Raw genomic sequence first — 9,668 nt, 5'->3', positions numbered from 1 at the left:
TGTTTAGTGCGTTGGGAACAGAGAATAAAAGGAGCAGATTTCTGGGTGTGGTAGAATAGATTCAGGGCATAATGTACAGACAAGGGTATGGTAGGACATTGAGTGATGATGAGAGATGTTTGGTCTCTAGAGGCACCAGTTAAGCCAGGATGAGGTCTCCGCATGTGTGGGGGTGGGACAAAGCACTATCTAAGGGCAAGTTGAGCGGGACTGAGGACTCTACAGTGAAATAAAATAATAAGAACTAGCCGAGACTGCAGTAGACTAGGCATATTGTAGTCAGGGCACGTGACAAATAAACGTTGATTTGATACTTCTTGTAAGTATACAGTTTTTTCTGCAATTAAAATAAAATATTTAAAATTAGAATTATTATTATTGTTATAGTATTGCAAAAACGGTTTGAATGGTCCGCTGGCTCCCAGAGGCAAGATTTTGATTGGATGTTACATTTTAAGAACCCTCCCCCCCACACGCCGGTTGAAGGGGGTGGTACGTTTTTATGTTCGTCACTGTTTTCCGACCAGGTAGGACACATTTTGTAGAAAGTTGTTCCTTATGCTAGCCAGTTTGCAACATTTTGCAACATGTTTACGGATTTAGGGTTGTACCTAGTAGTTTCCTTGGTAATTTGTGTGAGATTGAGGGCATCTAGCTTAGATTGTAGGACGGCCGTGTTGTTAAGTATGTCCCAGTTTAGGTCACCTAACAGTACGAACTCTGAAGATGGATGGAGGGCAATCAATTCACCTTATGGTGTCCAGGGCACAGCTTGGGGCTGAGAGAGGTCTATAATAAGCGGCAACAGTGAGAGACTTATTTCTGGAAGGGTGGATTTTTAAAAGTAGAAGCTCGAACTGTTTGGGCACAGACCTGGATAGCATGACAGATCTCTGCAGTAGATTGCAACTCTGCCCCCTTTGGAAGTTCTATCTTGCTGGAAAATGTTGTAGTTGGGGATGGAAATTTCAGAATATTTGTTCAGAACTGTTACAGCTCTTTGATGATGAGGTCACACAATCAATATCACCCAAACATAATGTAACGGCGTTCGTTTGTCGAAAGAGAGTCGGACCAAAATGCAGCGTGGTTGTTACTCATGTTCTTTAATGAATGATCGCGATACATAAAATAACTTATAAATATACAAAACAACAAACGGAACGTGAAAACCTATACAGCCTGTCTGGTGAACACTAACACGGAGACAGGAACAATCACCCACGAAATACACAGTGAAACCCGGCTACCTAAATATGGTTCCCAATCAGAGACAACGAGAATCACCTGACTCTGATTGAGAACCGCCTCAGGCAGCCAAACCTATGCTACACCCCTACTCAGCCGCAATCCCAATGCCTACAAAATCCCAATACGAAACACAACATATTAAACCCATGTCACACCCTGGCCTGACCAAATATATAACGAAAACACAAAACACTATGACCAAGGCGTGACAGAACCCCCCCCCCCCTAAGGTGCGGACTCCCGGACGCACCTCACAACCATAGGGAGTGGTCCGGGTGGGCGTCTGTCCATGGTGGCGGCTCCGGATCGGGACGTGGACCCCACTCCATTAATGTCATAGTTCCTCCCCTTCGCGTCCTGGGATAATCCACCCTTGCCGCCGACCATGGCCTAATAGTCCTCACCCAGAACCCCACTGAACTGAGGGGCAGCTCGTGACTGAGGGTAGCTCGGGACTGAGGGGCAGCTCGGGACTGAGGTGCAGCTCGGGACTGAGGCAACTTGGGACTGAGGGGCAGCTCAGGACTGAGGGGCAGCTGGGGACTGAGGGGCAGCCTGGGACTGAGGGGAAGCCTGGGACTGAGGGGAAGCTCGGGACTGAGGGGAAGCCCGGGACTGAGGGGAAGCCCAGTACTGAGAGAAAGCCCAGTACTGAGATGAAGCTCAGGCAGGTAGTAGGCTCCGGTAGATCCTGGCTGGCTGGCAGATCTGGAAGATTCTGGTTGACTGGCAGATCTGGAAGATCATGGCTGATTGGCGGATCTAGCTGCTCTGGCTGCTCCATGCAGACTGACAGCTCTGGCTGCTCCATGCAGACTGACAGCTCTGGCTGCTCCATGCAGACTGGCAGCTTTGTGCAGACTGACAGCTCTGGCTGCTCCATGTAGACTGGCATCTCAGGCTGCTCCATGCAGACTGACAGCTCTGGCTGCTCCATGCAGGCTGACAGCTCTGGCTGCTCCATGCAGACTGGCAGCTCTGGCTGCTCCATGCAGACTGACAGCTCAGGCTGCTCCATGCAGACTGACAGCTCAGGCTGCTCCATGCTGACTGACAGCTCTGGCTGCTCCATGCAGGCTGGCAGCTCTGGCTGCTCCGAACAGGCAGGAGGCTCCGGCAGCGCTGTAGAGGAGGAAGGCTCTGGAAGTGCTGAACAGGCGGGAGACTCCGACAGCGCAGGAGAGGGGGAAAGCGCTGACTGCGCTGAACAGGCGAGGCGCACTGAAGGCCTGGTGCGTGGTGCTGGAACTGGTGGTACTGGATCGAGGACACGCACAGAAAGCCTGGTGCGGGGAGCTGCCACCGGAGGACTGGTATGTGAAGGTGGCACAGGATGGACTGGACCGTGAAGGTGTACTGGAGAGCCTGAGAGCAGGACTGGCACAGGACGTGCAAGGCTAGGTAGGTACACAGGAGGCCTAGTGCGTGAGGCTGGCACATTTTTCACCAGCCGACTAACACGCACCTCAGGACGAGTATGGAGCGCTGACCCAGGTGCCATCAAATCCCCGACACACTCCGTCGGACGAATCTTGTACCTAAAGCACCAAGCTAGCAACTCCCTCATTACTCTCCACTCCACTTTCCCAATTAACTCCTTCACAGTCTCTGCTTCGCTCACCTCTAACACCGGCTCTGGTTCTGGTCTCCTCCTTGGCTCCTCACGATTAACAAGGAGAGTTGGCTCAGGTCTATCTCCTGACTCTGCCACTCTCCCTCTGAGCCCCCCCAATACATTGTTGGGGCTGACTCACGGGCTTTCTTCTGCGCCGTCGTGATTGTCTCTCCAACTCCATTCTCCTATAGCCCTCTTTGCACTGCTCCAGCGAATCCCAGGACGGGCTCCGGCACTCTCTCTGGGTCGACCGCCCACCTGTCTATTTCCTCCCAAGTAGTATAGTCCCGATATTGTAGCTCCTGTTGCCGCTGTTGTTTCTCCTCATACAAGCGTCTCTCAGCTCTTGCCGCCTGCAGTTCTTCTTTGGGGCGGCGATATTCTCCCGGCTGATCCCAGGGTCCTTCTCCGAACAATTCATCCTCCTTTCTCTGCTCCTGCTGCCTGTTACCACGCCGCTCGGTCCGTGTGTGGTGGGTGATTCTGTAACGGCGTTCGTTTGTCGAAAGAGAGTCGGACCAAAATGCAGCGTGGTTGTTACTCATGTTCTTTAAAGAATGATCGCGATACATGAAATAACTTATAAATATACAAAACAACAAACGGAATGTGAAAACCTATACAGCCTGTCTGGTGAACACTAACACGGAGACAGGAACAATCACCCACGAAATACACAGTGAAACCCCGGCTACCTAAATATGGTTCCCAATCAGAGACAACGAGAATCACCTGACTCTGATTGAGAACCGCCTCAGGCAGCCAAACCTATGCTACACCCCTACTCAGCCGCAATCCCAATGCCTACAAAACCCCAATACGAAACACAACATATTAAACCCATGTCACACCCTGGCCTGACCAAATATATAACGAAAACACAAAACACTATGACCAAGGCGTGACACATAACACCTGTGACAATTGTGCTACCTCATGCCATTGCAAGGAGAGGCATGCCGGACAACAATTACATCCAAGACATAGACTGGTCATTGAAGGGCATCGGCAATAACAGAGAGAGGTATTATTTGACCACACAACTGTTCATGGTAGTGTCTCTGTTTATTGCACATCAGCTAATTAGAGTAAGACTAACAAAATCATTCGGAGCACAATTCCCTTACTCATCATGCTTTGATTATTTGAAACAGCTGTGCACCCCAGATCTTAGGACCGAGTTCGGGAAACCCTGATCTAAAGTATAGAGTGGGCCAAGATGTGACCTGTCACCCATAGTTACTTGTTCCTTAATTTTTCTCCTTCACTTGACTTTAATAAATAATCCAGATTTGGAAACATCAATGCTCAGTGGATTATATGACTATTGTAAATTAATTTGTCATTGCCTTTTTGGATGAAATAAGTAACAAAGTGTACTACTATAAACTTTAAAAGTTGAAAAAGTGAATTGGGAAAAGGCTACGGCAGTTGTGTTACTGCTCTTGCATGGTGTACAAATCATAGCCCATATAACTTATTCCTATATAAAGTCTCAGACAGCAACAACAGGAAGAATATTAACAGTACATAACAAAGTAATTACACAAATAAATGGTACAAAAAAAGGTACAGGGAATATTTTCAGTTAAAATAATTACACAAATAAATGGTACAAAAAAATGTAACGTAATCAGTAGCGGTGTGTGGATAAAATCACTGGGGAAGCCAAGCCAGAAAAAAAGCCATATTACAACCTGTGTTTTGATAATTGTGTTGTTTGCGCTATAACCTGTTAGTTAAAATGCCTTGCACCTGTGATATACAGGCCTAAGGCCAAGACAATTAGAAGATACAGTGGCAGAATAAATTCAACCACACCTTTGTTTCATCACAAAACTGGAGAGGAACCTCTGTCCGATGAAGTCCACAAAGCATATTGCATGTAACAAACAGTTACATGACCTACAGCATGGTCAAGCAACATTTTCGGACTACTAAACGACTATTGATTTAGAACCATGGGGAGTTAATGCAAGTCACAAAGAAAACAGGAGCTGCCGCCACTATTCAAGCACCATTTCAACATCATCAAATCACCTTAATCTAATACAGTGAATACAACTAAAAGAACTACGTAAGCCAAATATGATGTGGCTTTCCATGGTTCTGACTTCTCTGTTTGTGTGTGTGTGCGTGCGTCCGTGTAACTAGAAAAAACATGTTGACCCTACTTGTAGAGAAACACCAATGCCGTCCTCCTCGCTTTCATGATGACGAAAGGGCCTATGACTCTGTCATACAGTACAGGCTAACATTTTTTGTTGTCCTAGGCTATCTGACTAAAATGTTTTCTTGCTAGCCTAACTTACTTTCATGGGCAACAATGTGCCAGGCCAGCTAGTTAACATTAGTTACATCTACCTACATATGGAACTTCCATTCTCTCAGGCACAGCAATGTATGCATTTATGGTTGGATCAGAATTGCCATTATAATCATCGGCCAATACGGAGAGTTTAAAAAGTCAAAATCCTTGTCTCCATCCATGGCCAATTTAGGAAAATACCAATTTTAGCTAGCTAGCCACTGGAGGACAACAACACAACGAGATGCAACAATTCAAGTTTTTTTTCTGTCAATTACGTTTGGGGTGAAGCCAAATCCTCACTGGCTTCCCTTGACACTTGTTTTGGTGCTCCAGGACTATTCATAGTTGAACTCACTCAGTTTAGCTCAACGCTGATTGGCTATTATTTTATACTTTTTTTTATCAAAGTAGGCAAAATGCATGTTGACCTCCCTTGTATTAAATGCTACAGGCGGCAACAATGTCATACTCTTTTTGACCAGACAGCATCAGCATCTTTTTGACCAGACACATACAAAGACAGAGGGTGAGAAATATACAGCTTCTTTCAAATTGAAGGAAAATTCTGAAATACAGAGACGAAAGATAAATTAATATATTTTTTTCGTGTAATTTATTTGTGGGCAGCCTGGCTTCCCTTGGCAACCATGAATACACGCCACTGAACATTATAAAAATAAATACACATTTTGTGAGTTTACATTGTCATTGGTTTCAGTACTACTTATTCTTTCCCATTTCTTACATCACTTCTCTAACTGTGGCATTTAAGATAACAATTTCTATTCTAGGGTCTCAGCACTACAGCTGAAATCAACTGTCAACTTTGGGCCTCTGTCTGCGTGTCAAATGAGCAGAGAGTTTGTTCTTCTCACAGTGTGATTTCAGTTTGGGGTTGCTGATCCACAACACTAGTTTCACATAGTCCAATTTGCGCAACACGTTTATTTGGATGTTCTGGAAGCTTTGGTAAAACCTGACAGGTGTCAAAGTAATCGTGATCAGGTACACACCTGATCAAGAAGCACACTTACTATAGGGTTGATATCCTCAGATGTCCTTGGGATTGAGTGCTTTCCAGACTCTGGCTTCAGCCAACAGTCTTTATCAAATCTCTGCATGAGGTCTGGCTGGTCTCCAATGGTCCTGCTAACTTTATATGCAATGTCAAACTGGACAAGAGCCTCTTGATGTTGGATGAGGTCTTTTGTGAGACGCATGTGGTATTCGAAGCTCTTGCATCAAATATAGTTATTCGTTACTTCAATGTCAAGGAAAAAACTAAATATGTATTACATAGGCAACAATTGTCAGTCACTATGATCAACTGAAGATATTATTCAATTTAACCTACAAATGTGAGCCTGTGGGACTTGTGCAAACTGTTTTCGACCTATATGATACATCTATGAAGGGTGTAATGATTAACACTGGGATAATAAACAATCAAACAAAAGTAGGCCCGGCACCTGTGGCTGCCGGCCGGGCAGCGGGAATGGAAATAACAGAGAGCACACCCACAAAGTGCCTCGGAAACCTAAAGGTTAGTGTCTCCGTGTGGGTGTGGGTGGTTCTGGTTCAGGCCTCAGGGCTCCATTTTACATGTGCAGAAAAGTGTCTCTGATTCTGGAGAATGTAGCTAGGTGTTCAGGTCTCAGTGTCTGTAAGTAGGTGGGATATAGGGCAAATAGGTTTTGAACCCTTTATAGACTGTCTTCCACACGGCTTTGTGTGTCTGGTAGGGACCCAGGAAGGGTTAGGGGTGGAGCGAGGGTTCTGTCTGGTAGTGACCCAGGAAGGGTTAGGGGTGGAGCAAGGGGTGTGTCTGGTAGGGACCCAGGAAGGGTTAGGGGTGGAGCGAGGGGTGTGTCTGGTAGGGACCCAGGAAGGGTTAGGGGTGGAGCGAGGGGTGAGTCTCGAATTGTTGCTGTTGTAGGCATTGTGGTCTTCTTTCTGCGAGAGAGCAGCAGGCTGCCCTGAGTGAAGGAGGAGGAGAAGGACCGTCGTCGTGACGAGGCGCTGCGTATGACCGCTCTAAAGGTCTCCCCGGAGTAGTAGTACAACAGAGGGTTAACCGCACTGTTGGCCGCCGCTAGACACAGCGTCACCACCAACACCCGCTGCAGTGTCGCCGTAGCAACACAGCCCCACCTGCCCACCACCGCGTGCAGGTGCAGTGAGCGAGCCACGTGATAGGGCAGAAAGCACAGTAGGAATGTGCAGATCACCATGGCGACCAGACGCAGAGACCGGCGCCGGCGCCGACGTCTCCCCTGGTTACGTATCTTGTTCCTGTTCAGGCTACCAGTCAACCCTAATGCTGACGAGACTGTAGCTGTCAGTCGGTGGATGATGCAGCCGTAGCAACCGAGGATGGTGAGGAACGGGATCAGGAAGCCGAATGTCATGCCCACGTAGTTGAGAATGAAGATCATCTTCCAGGAGGCAGGGTTACGTGGCTCGAAGCAGCGTGTTAGTCCCGCCCTCACCCTGGTCCCCGAAAACAGGAATGGGACTGAAGCGCCGCCTACAAACAGCCAAATGCCCAAGCAAGCCAATAAAGCACGAAGGGGCGTGGCCAAGGCTCGATGACGGAGAGGCTTCAGCACGGCCAGCCAACGGAGCACGCTCAGTCCAGTAAGGAAGAGAACGCTGTAGGGAAGAATAGTTAAGACATAGTTTATTAGTTAAGTGTCTTTCTGGGCAACCAGTGTCAACTCACATTCTGATAATTAGGTTGTGTGTGTGTGTACTGTACCTGGTGTAGAGGTTGAGATAGAAGCAAAACACACACAGTCGGCACAGCCAATCAGGGAGGTCCCAGCGAGCGCCTCTGAAGTAGTAGGCCAATCGCAGCGGCAGGGTGAGGGAGAAGCATGCATCTGATAGGGCGAGATTGGTCATGAGGACAGAGGACGCAGACCGTTTGGGCATCAGTCGCAGGAACACAAACAGCGCTCCAATGTTGCTAAGAAACGCCATAGGGAACACCAGTAGGTAGGTGACAGTGTAGGCTCGGTACTTAAAGATCTCATCATCACCACTACAGGACTGGTTGCTATTCAATGCTGTCGTGGTGTGGTTACCAAGGTGAATGATCACTGGTGGAAGGGTGTAGTCGAGCGAGTGGGACGTTTCAAGCCACAGAGCTGGGGAGAGACACAGAGGCATCATCATTGGCGTAATTATCACTATCACCATAATCATCTTCATCATCGTTATTATTACCCTCTTTATCAACACTATCACCCCCATTATCATAATCGCTATCACCATTATCACAGTATTCGATATCGTTGGCATCGTGACCATTGACCATCCTTTTAATCATAATCATCATCATTATCAGCAGAATAATTTCTATTATGTTGTTTAACTGTTAGGGAAAGGTGGCACTATGACCATGTTGCTTAGACCTGCCTAGGACCTAGGTTTTAAGGGTGTGTGGTTGTTTCTGGACAGCACCACCATACCCAAAATAGCACTAGGCATTTACATTGGAATGAGGAAGTGTGTCCTCAGGTGAACACGAGTTATGTTGTTCTGCTCGCCTAGGTCTGTTCACTGATGCAAATGTTACAAACCACAGGAAAATGATCAGTTATTCCTGCCAGCCTGAGGCAACGGCTATGTTAACAACAACAAAATCCTATATATACAGTACTACAGTGAAACAGCATTCTGCTGAAAACAAATACTTCAGCCTTATATGTGAGTACAATGACCTCTTCCAAGAGGTCTGGACCTTTATGCCACAGGATGTAGTGTGCTCACATTGTAGTGAACACACTACAAGTAACTGTTTCAACAGATGTGTGTGAAGCAGCTGCAGTTACTCACTTGTCATTCTGTCAGAGCATGCTCCTGCATTCTGTTGAACATCGTTCGTGGGACAAATAGTGTGTACCTATCGACCTTTGCTGTGTTGTTATCAGATACTACAGTACTGGTAGATTAATGTTAGAAGACTCTAACTACACACATCTGGAGTCTTCTGAGTATGTCCAGTCAAGACACCCCAGATAATATAAACTATGTCTTCATAAAAAGTCTCTCTTCTGTTTTCTCCTCTCCTTTCCTCTTCTCTCCTCTCCTCAGATACGTCAGGAGTTGTGCTAGTCGGTTTGTTTGAGTCTGAATAGTTTGTGCACTCTTTATGCAGAGTTTAAGGGGGGGGGTTTGTGGTGGAGTTCCATGGAACACAAACGGTATGACGACTGGGCAGAGTGCCAACTCAACGACCCGCCTCTCTCTATTTCAAGTTTGAAGATTTAGAAGATTCATATGAACAAGTACAGTGAAATGATAAACTTGCGAGCCTTACCCAACAGTGCAGTATTCAATATAATAATAATAACAAAAAAAATTCTCACACGAGAAATAAGAAAGGAAGCTACAGTTGAAGTAGGAGGTGGGAGACATTAAAACTTGATATTTGGGGCGGCAGGGTAGCCTAGTGGTTAGAGTGTTGGACTAGTAACCGGAAGGTTG

At 46.7% G+C, this 9,668-nt stretch overlaps 1 protein-coding gene across 2 annotated transcripts; it reads right to left on the bottom strand.

The window, feature by feature from the left end:
• Positions 1-3,653: 3,653 nt before the first annotated feature.
• LOC124019287 (cysteinyl leukotriene receptor 2-like) lies at positions 3,654-9,294 on the bottom strand. 2 transcript variants are annotated; one of them, XM_046334650.1, is made up of 4 exons: positions 9,018-9,294; positions 8,264-8,326; positions 7,936-8,059; positions 3,654-7,829 (listed from the first exon to the last, which is right to left on the bottom strand). In XM_046334650.1, exons 1-4 carry the CDS (start codon positions 9,022-9,024, stop codon positions 6,881-6,883), a joined length of 1,143 nt encoding a protein of 380 aa, XP_046190606.1. In that variant the 5' UTR covers positions 9,025-9,294; the 3' UTR covers positions 3,654-6,880. The 2 variants fall into 2 exon arrangements, with proteins under 2 accessions (XP_046190606.1, XP_046190605.1); XM_046334649.1 differs by having other exon boundaries at positions 7,936-8,326.
• Positions 9,295-9,668: the final 374 nt, after the last annotated feature.

This window comes from Oncorhynchus gorbuscha, linkage group LG03, assembly GCF_021184085.1.
Source record: "Oncorhynchus gorbuscha isolate QuinsamMale2020 ecotype Even-year linkage group LG03, OgorEven_v1.0, whole genome shotgun sequence".
NCBI lineage: Eukaryota > Metazoa > Chordata > Actinopteri > Salmoniformes > Salmonidae > Oncorhynchus > Oncorhynchus gorbuscha.
Note: the sequence above shows the minus strand (reverse complement) of the source record. Positions and strands in the feature narration are given on the sequence as shown.